Raw genomic sequence first — 14,128 nt, 5'->3', positions numbered from 1 at the left:
TGTTAAAATTGATTTATTGGATTAGTCATAATCAAGCCAATTATGGAGTGAGTTGTCTTCAAATCTAAGTGTGACCAAATCTGATAGTTATTCATCCTTCTAACTCGTTCTTGATTGAAATCAATTCGTTAAGTTAGCTTTATTTATGAAAGTTTGTGAGGATACGAAAAACCTCTAGGCTTGCAAAATCTAGCATTATTGGCGTTCATCGTAATAGAATACAGTCCATTCCATCCCAGAAAATTAGAATAATTTATACAAATTACACCGAATTATGAACAAAAACCATGTAATCATCATCGACCCTGTCTCTTTCGCCTTCTTTTGCGTCTCTGTTTCTCACTGGGTTCCTGTTGGGGAATCTGTCCTGTCTTTTCAATCACTTCAGAACCACACTCTTTGCCCATCTTCTTCCTCTTCTTGTCGTTGACGAATTCAACGACAGATTCAAGTGCCACGTCAGCGTCGTCAGTTTTCATGAGGTGTTCTGCAATTTCCGCCGGCGTGACCTCCACCTCGGTTATAAGGTCTTGGATGTGTTTGAAACGGTGATGGTGAGTGATGTGCAGATAGTTTGAGGCCAGAGTGTGGAAGCCAGAAGGAGTCAAGTAAGTCATGTGCACGTGCTTGTCCATGCGCCCTGCTCTCAACAATGCCGGGTCCAATTTCTCCTTGTGGTTTGTTGTGAAGACTATTATTCTCGCGTCCCCACAGCTTGACCACAGCCCATCTATGGCGTTTAGTACTCCAGATAAACTCAACTGCGTTTACAGAACAATACTATTTATATCGTCTTGCTGATTGCCCCTTCATCTCTGGCCTAATTACAAAAATTCCCCTGTTTTTTTTTTTTTTTAATTTCAAATTTACTAATTACTATTAAATTTTTAATAGTTTAATAATCTATTAAAAAAACAAAAATACTTTTAAACTAAAAAAACTGTTAATATTTGTTTAAAAAACAATTTTAAACTTTAAATGGGTTTTAATAAAAAAAATACTATGAGCTTTTAAATATTCATTAATTCTCTTAATTCTTTTTTTTAAAATTAGGTTAATATCTGGACGGAACTATTTGGAGCAATTTAAAAGTAAAATTAAAAAAAGATTAAAAATTTGGAGATAACAAGACGAATATCGATAATTTTCATCCATAAATTGATGCTTAATAGTGTTGATAATATTTCTAATAGTTTATGGGTATTTTTTTTTTAAATTCATAGTTACGACAGTGGAAGAATATTTATAATTTTTCTTAAAATTTAAAGGTAATTTTAAAATACCATTTATTTTTAAAATATTTTTTGAAGTGTACAAGTATTATTAAAAATTTATAAAATCCAAGAATATATATATATATACATATATATATATATATATATTATTATTATTAATTTAGCCTATTTTTATTAATCTATAAATGTCATTTATAAAAATCTAAGAATATTAATAAATTTAAAAAAATAATAATTAAAGGTAACTTTAAAATAGGTTAAAAGATTATTTTTGAAATAAAATTACAAACAATTTACTTGTACAGGTTTAAAAGTATTATTAAAAATTTATAAAATCTAAGAATTTTCTTTTTTTATTAATTCAGCCTATTTTGATTGTGTATGAAGTAAAATTTGATGTTTGGTGTGAATCAATACGGCTCACCTGGGTGTTACCGCCGTCAGATCCACCATTTTTCCGATCCTGAAGCTCAGCGCTGCAATCAATATCTTCAATAACAATGATGGAGCTATGAGTAGTGGATAACAACATGGTCCTAAGCGCGGAGTTGGTCTGAACACTGGTCAGCTCCAGATCATAAATATTGAACTTCAGATACTCCGCCATGGCCGCCACCAAGCTCGACTTCCCAGTTCCCGGTGGCCCATATAGAAGATACCCTCTTTTCCACGCCTTCCCAATCCTCTTGTAAAACTCCCTTCTCCTCACAAACCTGTCCAAATCCTCCATTAACTCCCTCTTCTCCTTCGCATCCATACCCAAACAACTGCTCTCTCCGTAATGCAGTGAAGGTAAGCGTCCATCGCCACGCCCCTTTTGTTAAGAATGAGAAACAAAGATGAGATCAACCACGTTCCTTTTTGTTAAAAATGAGAAACAAAGATGAGATCAACCAAATCCTACGGACTAAGATATAGGCTTAGGAATCACTAATCTTGGTATGATATTGTCGACCGACTTTGTTTTGGACTTCCCTAAAAGGTCTCATGCACAATTTTGTGGAATTTAGATAGCGGTTATGATCGATTAGATAGAAAATAATGAATAGTATCTATTTTTCGTTGAGGGTTTTCCGGAAAATATAGTCGAATCTTCCTTTGATTCTTTATGAAAGACGTTATGTCCATCAAAATAGAAGTTAAAGAGAGTATTTATGCACGTTGTGTCTTTTATATGGAAATCAGAGGCTACAGGGCCATTCTCTTGACTCGTACTAATCAGAATCTGATCCTATGAGAAATTGAGCAAAAGGCTGTCGAATTGTCCTATTTCTTGCGTGTACCAATTGAAGTTTTTTGAAAAAATGAAGTTAAGAATGAATGCTTTCTTAGTTCGTGTATTCCTTACTTATAAACTCATGATCAACCCCTTTAATTAGGGGGCGTGGACTCCTCTCCCAAAAAACCCTTAACATAGGCTACTAACTAAATCCGAAAAATTAAGATAAAATATACCAAATATACTACTGATTAAATCATGAAATATACTACCAACCCACTTCTCAGAAAAAAAAAAAATATATATTTATAATTATATATGTTGAGGATCATTGGAAGGGAGTACAAGTTGGCTAATTCAGTGTAGGATCATAGTATTAAAGTCATGTCCTTAACTTAGCCATGTCAATAGAATTATGAGCATAGAAGGTCAAGTATCAAATAAATGGTGCACTTTGTTCGATAAGGATTCTTAGGCCCCTGTACTCGTTCGAGAGAAAGATTATTAAGGATGGTTGGGAGGAAGTGTACTAATTTAATATCCTGAATTTATAAGTGAGGAATACACTCCCATAAATACGAGGCCTTTTGAATAAGTCTAAAACAAAGGTCTGACAAAGAGCTGAGTAGAAATTCGAAATTACGAACCTATTTCATAATTAGTTAGGGACAACATCGTACCTTTGGTTCTTGTGGAAGCTGATTTGGTAATGGCGTTTTTCGATTGTTTCGGATGTTTGAGTATAGGTATCGAAGTCGAAATTGGTGCTCTGTTTTTCAGTGGAAATGAGTTCCCAGGCGATTTCGATTCCTTCGAAGACGTCGATTAGGACGTCGCCTTTGTTGATTTTGAAGGTAAAGTTGTTGTCGCCTGGAGCTTTGGAGGCCTTGAGGTGCTTCATGGATGGGGGGATTTTTGTGGAAAGGTAGGTTTCAGAAGCTCTGTAAAGCTCGTTAATGGCGATTCCAATGTTCTCTTCGATGACGAGAACCATTTGGGAGGAGATGGAGCCGAAGAGGGCGTTGAATTTGGAGGCGATTTGGTCGCGGAGTTTTTGGGGAATGATTTGGGAGATGATTGTGTGGGATTCCGACATCATTGTTCGAGCTACCATTGTTGAAGCTGCGAAGGATGTGTAAGCTGAGAAAACTGAGGTTGTCGATGGCATGTTCCTTGAAAACGACATCGTTTTTGTTCCTTTTTTTCTGTGGGGTTTTGAAGTTCAAATTTGAGATGGTTTTATAAGGTGAGGGAGAGGGGAGTTTCTTGCGGTGGAAGCTGTAGCTTGGTGAAGAGTTGAGGCTTCAATGGTTGCTTGGTTTGACGTAATCAAACGACGACGTTTCGTGTTCGACTTCCACGAGAAACGTCGGTGGGTGGGGGCTGACAAAGAGGAGACTTCTCCGACAAGTGTCAGCTAGTAGTTTTAAGGATTTTTTTTTTTTTTGTTAAAATATTATTTTATGGATTTATATTTTTTAGTCGAGTCAAACCTAATCAACTCCGACAATAAGGTTATAATCTAGTTCAAATTTATCGTACTTTTCAACCGATTGAAAGTAGTTGATGTTTGTAATAAGATGTTAGTGATGCGTTGTGACTTATAAATGTTCGATATTTAAATTTGATGAGATTTTAGTTACAAATATAATATATATGGAGGATAAATAAGGTTTTTTTTTTGAAGTAATTAAAAAAAATAAGATAACTCAACCCAATTTCCACCCCGAAAATTAAGGGTTGAGATGAGTTGGATTATGAACTCTATTCGAATTATTTGGGTTAATAACTGAAATTTCAAAAGATTTTTCTTGTTGGATGATGGAAGTCCCACGGGCTAATTTACGGAATGATCATGAGTTTATAATTAAATAATACTAAGGCCTTTCGGGAAAGGCCAAAGGAAAGCCACGAGAGCTTATGCTCAAAGTGGACAATATCATACTATTGTGGGGGAGTCGTGTCAATAGATTGGTAAATCCTCAAATGTCGAACAAAGGGCAAAGGACAAAAGACTCCAAAAGAAAAAGGAAGCTAAAGAAAAAATGTCGAACAAAGAACACAGAGGAATAAAGGACCTCAGTAAAAAATGACTAAGACTTCTTAGGCGATGAAAGTCTCAAGAGAATACTCTCTTCATTAGTGTGAGACATTTTGGAGAAGTCTAAAGCAAAGCCATGAGAAACCAACCTAATCCATCGACTCGAAGGCTCCATTAGTGTGAGACATTTTGGGGAAGTTCAAAGCAAAGCCACGAGAAACCAACCTAATCCATCGACTTGAAGGCAGTAAAAAATAATTAAGACTCTAAAAAAGTCGAACCTCGATTAAAGGAAGATAATGAAAGTCCCAAGAGAATACTCTTTGCACCATTATTTGGGGAAGTTAAGGATAAAAAAACAAGTGAAACTAATTTAAAGAGAAGTTAACGTTGAGGACCAAATTATTGAAAAATGAAGGATAAAAATGTAAATTTACGAAGTGAAAATAAAAATAAAATTTAATGGTATTATTATATTATTATTTTCTCTTGCAAATGAGAATCTGAACTTTTCAATATAAGAATCTTCTTATTTTATTCCATTAAATAATTGTTAGTCTTTGCAGTATCGGTGGAGGTGCCAATTGATGTGACAATTAATAATATAAAAAGGTCGATTAAAGGCCCAATGTATCTAATTGTTTTAGTGCAAGTCTACAACACTTTCTGTAGTTGTCTCGCTCCACTTGCGTGAATCAACGAGCTCGCGCTTCAAAATCGCGAAGAGAGCGCCATTCCAGAGCTTTGCTTCTGAAACAGATTGAACGAGCGACGTTCTTCGACATTGTAAGTTTACAATTCTGATAAGTTTATATGGATTGAAATTGATGTTATTCCATTTCGAAACATCGATGTAGTTAAAATTTCACGATCTAAGCTATTAATGTAGGGTCGGTAATCGTAATGAGGTTAAGAGATGGATTCGACTTTATCGAGATTGATTTTGATCGTTAAGGTTTCTGCTAACGAATTTTGTTTTGTTATGATTTGGAATTTGAGCTGCGGGCGTGCGGAAAGAATGAAGCTGACTCCAAAGGAGGTGGACAAACTAAATCTGCATAATGCGGGATTTCTAGCACAGAAGCGTCTTGCGCGTGGCTTGAGGCTGAATTACGCTGAAGCTGTAGCACTTATTGCCACACAGGTTCGTAATCAGCGTGTTCAGTCATGTTGAACTGTTCCTAAACTAGATAGATTATATTAAAAAAGGTCTGCAGAAGTATTCCTGGACTTTTTTTTTTTTTGTTCCTTTTCATTTTAGTAAGTATACGGCCATACGGGTTCAGGTTGATCCTAAAGAATTGTTACTATTATTATTTCCCCCATAGATTCTGGAGTTTGCTCGCAATGGTGATAGGAGCGTGGCGGAACTGATGGAATTGGGACCAAAACTCTTAGGAAGGTTTGATGAAATTCTTTTAGTTTGTTTTGCTATGATACTGTTGAATATTGTATTGCTTTTAAATCATCATTTATTAATAACTGCAGAATTTTCATTAACTTTCTTCATGACAGGAGACAAGTTCTTCCGGCTGTTCCACATCTTGTGGATTCTGTGCAGGTATTGTACTTCCAAGTATTGTTTTGAAGTTTTCCACAAATTCAGGTTCCAAATTGTCTATAAAAGTCTCCCAAAATCTTTAAACATCATGCATGATGCCAAAGATTGATATTGTAGGTTGAAGGAACTTTTCGTGATGGGACGAAGTTAGTCACAGTTCATAAGCCCTTTGAAGAAGAAAATGGGAACCTAGAGCTAGCATTGGACGGTTCTTTCCTTCCAGGTGGATCTCATCTTCACAATTTTTTTTAGTTACGTTATATGGGATAAATTTACTATTCTATTTAATTGGGTGCAATAAAGATCCCCATGATTGCTAATTTCTTGCTTCAAATCTTTGCTCTTAATTCCCTGCTAAAAAAAATTGTTTTTTTTGGTTAAACTACTTTTTGACCTTTCAGGATTGTACTTAATAGGCACTTAAAATTTTAAAATATATAATAGATTTGTGAGCTTTTCACCTTTTCTCCTTTGTTACAAGTGGGAAGAGTCCATCAATCACTTTTTTCTCCATTGTGAGTTTGGTCATGAAGGTTGGATGAACATTATCAATTGTTTTAATTTGGTTTGGGGCCCTCTGAAGACAGTGGAAGATGGTCTTTTTGAATGGCTGTCCGGTTTGTGGTTCGAAGTAAGGACAAGAATCTTATGGAGTAATAAAAGTAGAGTTTTTGGGCTCTCTCGAAGGAAATAAATAAAGGATTGTTCTCTGATAAGACCTCTCTTTCATTGTATTTTTGTGAAATTGTACAAATTTCTTTCTGCAACGTACAATGTTCTCTCATTGACTTAGGTGGGAGGTCCTTCCTCTTTTGATCCCCTATTGTAGCCCTAGGGATCCCTCATCCTTAAGCCCTTTTGGCCGTGGTTTGCTCTCTTTTGGTTAATACGAGGTCTCTTTATTTCTTTTATATATATAAAAATAATTATGTGAGCTTTCACATTTGTAAGTGCCAAACTTGTTAACATTTTTTAAAGATTCCCGTATGTATTAATCACAAAGTTGACAGGCTAGAAAGGTTTCTTTTAGAGTACAACTCAGTTTTGTTTCTCATAGGTTCATCGATTATAAAATGACGAATAGATTAAGAATATTTTAGATACATAATTGAAAGTTCAGTGACTTATGAGACACAAAATTGAAGGTTTAGATATCTATTGGACACTTTTAAACTTTAGAGACTTTTTGGACATAAAATTCAATCTCAATGACTTAGTAGACACAATTATGAAAGTCTAGAACTAAATATGTAATTTAACAATTTAATTTTTATGCCCAATTTAATATTTTTTTCTTTCTGTAACCCAGTATATTTAATTTCTTTCTTTCTGAATTATTCAAATAAACTTCCGGTTCTTTATTATTATTGACACGTCCCAGCCTTGTTTCCTGCCTGTCCTTTATCCCTAAATTGCTGTATTTTCTTCGTTCTTTTAGTTTTATCAGCTTTTACAAACAAACAATATTAGTGGAAATTCTTACTAAAAATTGAACCATGGTATGACATTTTAACAACACTCTTGATTTTTGCTTCTCACATGTCATCAAAAGGCTCGAACGTTCTTTGTAAACTTTTAATGTTCTCAAGTGTTACTCATTTGAGTGTTGCTTATTGTCTGTATTATCTAAAACTGCTTCCGAGAGAAGTCCTTGCACTTTCGTTATGCTTAACGTTTTAAGTGGTTTTCTTTATGAAAAAATGATTTTTCTCTCCGTTTAGTATCGTTGGTTTAATTGCAAGAGAATTGTCTTGCAGTGCCTTTGCCAGAAAAGTTCCCTTTGATGGAAAATAGTGCGGTGCCTGGTGAGATTATCTGTCCAGATGAAAAGATTGCTATTAATGTTGGACGGAAAGCTGTAATACTCAGTGTCGTCAATAAGGGAGACAGACCAATTCAGGTGTTTCCTGTGTTCTTATTTTTTCAATGCAAACTAGTCAAGCCTAACTTAACCACAGTCCATGGCAATAATCAGCTGCTGATTTAGTTGTTAGAGACTAATTCAGGTGTCCGTCGTGCCCTTTTGTAAATGTAGTTCAATCTGGGCTAACTAGTTTTTTGCCATCATTCTCTATAGCGGGGCTTTGGGTTTGATGATGAACATGTGTGATTCCGGGTTAAAATGCTAAAAGCCACGTGTACCTTTTGATATCTTGGAGAACATAGAGCCTCAGACAAATTTCGCGCTCTCTTGGGTTGTTAATTTAGTTTTGAGTTGAAGCTATCAATTGAATTTTAAATTGCTTTCTATTTGTTCCAACGTTTTCCAGATATGCGTCCTCTGGATATGGGCTCTATTACAGAAATCTGTTTTTTTTTTTTTATCAAACGTCAGTTTCTAACATTCTAAAAGCAATATCGTCTTAGGTTGGCAGTCACTACCACTTTATTGAGGTGAATCATTCCTTGGTTTTTGATCGAGCAAAAGCTTATGGCATGCGTCTCAACATTTCAGCAGGATCAGCTACACGATTTGAGGTTGGAAATTTTGATCTTGTTGGGAGCTTTTTGTTATAGATTATTGTTGAATTAACATATTTTTCACTGATTCTCTCGTTACCATATATGTTCCAATTTCGTGCTCCCCCAAATGATTTGACTGATGTGGGCATTAACTTGTTTATCTCTCCATTTGTTCATTATAATCTGATGACATGTTTTTAGGTGTAATTAATCTGCCTCTTTACTTTGTCCAAGATATTATTACGTGATAGAAAACTGTTGCTTTGGTACACGTGTTGATGGATGTTTAACTCTTTAATCTAACCTCATAGGCCCTATCAGGCACTTTGTTGATTTGTTCTTTTTCCCTAGTAGCCAGGGGATTCAAAATCTGTCATACTTGTAGCTATTGGTGGTAACCAAGTTATCAGAGGGGGAAATGACATTTGTGATGGTCCGGTTGATAGTTCTAAATTAAAAGATGTGATGGAAGCTGTGCATTCCAGAGGATTTGGAGATGTGGAAGAAAGCAATGCTAGGTCTACACTATCTGATATGCAAGATTGTTGATTGTATTGTTTTTAATTTTCTAGGTCATTTGCATTTCCCCCTTTATGATTAGAGCATTGTAAATCCAGGAAAATGGAAGCCTTATCTTAGTCGTCATTTTGCAGAGAAGGCGTCACTGGAACGGATGATGAATTCACCACCAGACTTTCTCGTGAGGATTATGCCAACCGGTATGGTCCTACCACTGGTGACAAAGTTCGACTTGGTGACACAGATTTATATGCCGAAATTGAACATGATTTCACTGTTTATGGAGATGAGTGTGTATTTGGAGGTGGAAAGGTAATTAGAGAGGGAATGGGCCAATCCTGCGGGTTTCCGCCAGCTTTATCCCTTGATACTGTAATAACCAATGCAGTCATCATTGATTACTGCGGAATTTTCAAGACAGATATTGGTATCAAAGATGGCTTAATTATGACCCTTGGAAAAGCTGGCAATCCTGATGTCATGGATGGTGTTTGTCCTGATCTGATTATTGGGGTAAAATTTGTCTCAGTTCAGCATGATTTTGAAGGTATATCCATACTGCTGACTCCTTTTATTTCAATGTGATCAGGCCAATACTGAGGTTATTTCTGCAGAAGGATTACTGGTTACTGCAGGGGCTATAGATTGTCATGTGCACTTCATATGCCCTCAACTGGCATATGAAGCAATATCAAGCGGTACGCTTACTTATCATGTTAAAAGAAAGATGTCAATTGGTGACAGCACCATCAGTTGAGGTTGTGAGACTTCATTGGCTTTCTGCACTCTCATAATTTGTTGGGAATTAGTATTCTGTAGTATCTGAAATGAAATGCATAGTATTTTATTTTTTGAAGGTCTTGGGTTCATAAATCTGTATTGGATCACATAATTCGATATATCATCTTTCACTTAACGCTACACACAGTGAACACAGTTGAAACAGCACGGAAGATGGAAGTGTTTTGACATGTTATGCAAGTTTTATTATTATTTTTTTTGTTATTTAGTTTTTTGGACATGAACTCTGCATTTAACTAGGCATCACAACGATGGTGGGAGGTGGAACTGGGCCTGCCGCAGGAACTTGTGCTACCACTTGTACGCCATCTCCAGTGCAGATGAGGATGATGCTGCAATCAACTGATGACCTCCCCTTGAATTTCGGCTTTACAGGAAAAGTATATAAAGTTATTTTTTGATGTGTCGAATTTTCTTTTCTCTGCATACCCTTCAAGATGGTTCTTCCAGTTGTCCATATAAAATTTGAAAGTATTTAAATTACTATTTCAAATGTCTTTTATTTTTTTTTCGCACTCTTACGAAAACTTGGAGCGGCTAGGTGCTTGCTCATTTCACCCTTTCTGGATATTACCTACTTCGAAGTTCTAATGCACCACCTTTTTGTCTGTCTCAGGGGAACAGTTCGAAGCCAGATGAGCTATATGAAATAGTACGCGCAGGAGCAATGGGGCTGAAGTTACATGAAGATTGGGGAACTACTCCTGCTGCAATTGACAATTGCTTAACTGTGGCAGAAAAATATGACATTCAGGCACAATCATCCAAAATTTCTCTCCCAGAGTTTGAAGAAGTTTAAATCATGGTTTCTGAAGTTGCCTTATTGCCCTTTTGATTTGGTTTTATTAGGTGAATATTCACACCGACACGTTGAATGAATCTGGATTTGTCGAACAAACAATCGCAGCTTTTAAGGGAAGAACCATACACACTTACCACAGGTAAAAGGTTCATCCTGTTCTGACTATTGACATTTTTATGTGTAGTGAAAAAGGTTCTTTCTTTTTGGTTCTTATCTTAAGCTATCTTTCCTGGAAGTTCCTTTGACTTCAATGATGGACTAGACAATTATATAAATGTCGTAACTTTTGTTTGGACAGTGAAGGAGCTGGAGGTGGTCATGCTCCAGATATCATTCGAGTGTGTGGTGTGAAAAATGTTCTGCCTTCATCAACTAATCCTACACGACCATTCACGGTCAACACTGTAGATGAACACCTTGACATGCTGGTATAAAAAACAAATGAAATTAGTTTCTGCGGCGAACAAACTCTTTCTAATCTGAATTTCCCAGCGCAGTTTCTACTTACTGACTTCTCTGTGCATCGAAGAACTGTTAAAGAAAAAAGGGTAGAGAAGAGATTGAATTGGGTTTTATCACTTACAGATGGTGTGCCATCATCTCGATCGCAATATTAAAGAAGATGTAGCTTTTGCGGAATCAAGGATAAGGAAGGAAACCATTGCTGCAGAAGATATTTTGCATGATATGGGGGCAATCAGTATCATATCTTCTGATTCACAGGCGATGGGTCGCATAGGAGAGGTTCTTAATGCATTTGTGTTCCTTTCTTTTTCTCCATATTACACTATAAGTGCATTAGAAGGTATTCCAGTCTCCAATTTAATGTCGTTGTCGTCTGTTTCCCATCAATGATGATTTATTTTCTTAGGACAGGAAAGCTGTTTACTGAATTTTTACCGACGGGCAGTTGAGTGAAAATTAATCCTAAACAAAGAACATGAAATTTGAAACTAAGTAGATTATCATGTTAGCACAGAGAAGCCCTGATAGACATGGTAATCATATTGTCAGCTCATGGTAATAGGCGTTAGCTTTATAGGAGAGCATTCATCTCAGGGATTGCAAATCATACACTAACTAGGAGAGCATTCGTATTGTGATTCCTAAATGAAGAATGGGATGTTCTGATCCATAATCTAATTCATTTATCTATGGTGTGCTGTCCTCAGGTTATCTCAAGAACGTGGCAAACTGCACATAAAATGAAGTTGGCAAGGCCGTCTCCATCAGACAATGACAACTTGCGGATTAAGCGATACATATCCAAATATACCATAAATCCAGCCATAGCAAACGGGTTTTCTCAGTACGTTGGTTCAATAGAGGTATTATAACTTTTGCTGTTTTAGTTGATTAGATTTTACATTAATGAGCTAGACATTATGGTAATGTGAATCCCACATCGGTTGGAGAGGAGAATGAAACATTCTTTACAAGGGTGTGGAAACCTTTCCCTAGCAGATGCGTTTTAAAAATCTTGAGGGAAAGCCCGAAAGGGAAAGCTCAAAGAGGACAATATCTGCTAGTGGTGGATTTGGACTGTTACAAATGGTATCAGAACCAGACACCGGGCGATATGCCAGCGAGGACGCCTAACCCCGAAGGGGGTGGATTGTGAGATCCCACATTGATTGGAGAGAGGAACGAATGCTAGCGAGGACCCTGGGCCTCGAAGGGAGTGGATTGTGAGATCCTACATCGGTTAGAGAGGGGAACGAAGCATTTATAAGGGTGTGGAAACCTCTCCCTAGCAGGCGCGTTTTAAAAACCTTGAGGGAAAACTCGAAATGGAAAGCCCAAAAAGGACACTATCATCTAGTGGTGGGCTTGGGTGTTACAATTAATATCAGCAACGCCCGTAGATTTATTAATTTTATCCTGACAGTTGGTTTGCCAGTTTGCTTTGAACATGCAAAATGCTTCCAACATTTTTATAACTTTTCATCCATAATTGTATTCCTAATTTATATTCCTTTGTACTTGATAATTAAATTTTGGGAATGATCTTATTCAGGCAGGGAAGTTGGCTGATCTTGTTCTCTGGAAGCCATCCTTTTTTGGGGCAAAACCAGAAATGGTGATCAAAGGTGGTGTAATTGCATGGGCAAACATGGGTGATCCGAATGCAAGTATTCCTACTCCCGAACCGGTAATGGGAAATTCAACGTTTGGATTCCATTTTTAAACAAGGATTATAACCATTTGGTTGCAGTTGAACCCAATTTATCATATTTGAACTGGAATTTAATGCATTTCATGCGAGTTACATCTCAATTTCTAGTCTTTTTGGAGCCATGTTTCCATAATTGATGGTTTAATCGCTTTCTGCAGGTACTGATGAGGCCAATGTTTGGATCCTTTGGAAAGGCTGCAAGTACCCACTCAATTGCCTTTGTCAGCAAGGCAGCTGCTAACGTGGGAGTTAAAGCCATGTACGGACTCAAAAAGAGAGTTGAAGCTGTAGACAACATTAGGAAACTCACTAAACTTGACATGAAATGGAATGATGCCCTTCCGCTCATCGAAGTTGATCCCGAAACGTACACGGTGAAAGCCGATGGCGAGATTCTTACCTGCCAGCCCGCCGCTTCTGTTCCTCTTTCTCAAAATTACTTCCTCTTCTAGACTTCCCTTTAACTCTCCATTGTCTTAACTTTCCTTCTGCATTTCCAATTTTGAAGTAGGTGATACTTTCAGAATAAGGCCACATGTAAGCTTTCTGATATGGAGGAATGCCAATGGCCTCTGTTCTTTACCTCTTTCTTCAAACTATTTGTTTCTAAATAACATTACGTTTGAAACCCACAAATCTGTGTGTTTCTAATCAATTCGTGCTTAGAGGCTAAACATCTCTTGAGTTGCTTGTGGATCTGTGTTTGGACTAGCTTTTGAGTGCATTTTCATTTAACCGTTTTCTTTTTATAAAAATTGGTTAAAATAAAAACACATCCGTTAATTTGGTTTGTTATTCACTCAAAATAGTCAGATTAATATTGAATGAAGATCGTTGAACACAAAGAAATTAATAACAGGATAATATCTGCTAGTGGTAGGTTTGAGTTATTACAAATGGTATCAAAGTCAATCACCGGATGATACGAGGTATTGGTCAGAGTAGGGCTAGGCCCTCTTCGTAGTAGACGTGTTAACGTAATGGGCCAAAGTGGACAAATAACTACTAGCGATGCACATGAGCTGTAACATGATGTCAGAGCTAGACACGAGGTGATGTGTCAGTGAGGATGTTGGGCTCTTACGGGGTGGATCTCGTTGGGTATATGTGAGTAGTGGACTTGAACTGTTACAAATGGTGTTAGAGCAAGACATTAGGCGGTGTGCCAACGAGGACAATGGTCCCTAATGGGGTGGATCTCGCTAGGTATTTGTGAGCAGTGGGCTTGAACTGTTAAAAATGGTATCAAAGCCAGACAGGTGTTAGTGAGGACATTGGGTCCCTGACGGGGGCGGGGGGGGGGGGGGGGGG

The 14,128-nt window shown here is 37.0% G+C and overlaps 1 protein-coding gene and 1 pseudogene across 2 annotated transcripts; one reads left to right on the top strand and one right to left on the bottom strand.

The window, feature by feature from the left end:
- Positions 1 to 293: 293 nt before the first annotated feature.
- Positions 294 to 3,640, bottom strand: LOC111458298 (annotated as a pseudogene).
- A 1,485-nt stretch (positions 3,641 to 5,125) lies between these two features.
- Positions 5,126 to 13,475, top strand: LOC111458294 (urease). Of its 2 annotated transcripts, none has more exons than XM_023100844.1 (18): positions 5,126 to 5,281; positions 5,495 to 5,639; positions 5,824 to 5,897; positions 6,011 to 6,056; positions 6,174 to 6,279; positions 7,814 to 7,956; positions 8,424 to 8,534; positions 8,874 to 9,037; positions 9,173 to 9,551; positions 9,628 to 9,736; positions 10,080 to 10,219; positions 10,456 to 10,593; positions 10,689 to 10,780; positions 10,940 to 11,069; positions 11,227 to 11,385; positions 11,814 to 11,969; positions 12,659 to 12,793; positions 12,976 to 13,475. In XM_023100844.1, exons 2-18 carry the CDS (start codon positions 5,514 to 5,516, stop codon positions 13,267 to 13,269), a joined length of 2,502 nt encoding a protein of 833 aa, XP_022956612.1. In that variant the 5' UTR covers positions 5,126 to 5,281; positions 5,495 to 5,513; the 3' UTR covers positions 13,270 to 13,475. The 2 variants fall into 2 exon arrangements, with proteins under 2 accessions (XP_022956612.1, XP_022956613.1); XM_023100845.1 differs by having other exon boundaries at positions 5,487 to 5,639.
- Positions 13,476 to 14,128: the final 653 nt, after the last annotated feature.

The sequence above is a fragment of the Cucurbita moschata genome, unplaced genomic scaffold (genome assembly GCF_002738365.1).
Source record: "Cucurbita moschata cultivar Rifu unplaced genomic scaffold, Cmos_1.0 Cmo_Scf00021, whole genome shotgun sequence".
Lineage (NCBI taxonomy): Eukaryota > Viridiplantae > Streptophyta > Magnoliopsida > Cucurbitales > Cucurbitaceae > Cucurbita > Cucurbita moschata.
The sequence above is the reverse complement of the archived record's forward strand: the minus strand, read 5'-3'. Positions and strand labels throughout refer to the sequence as shown.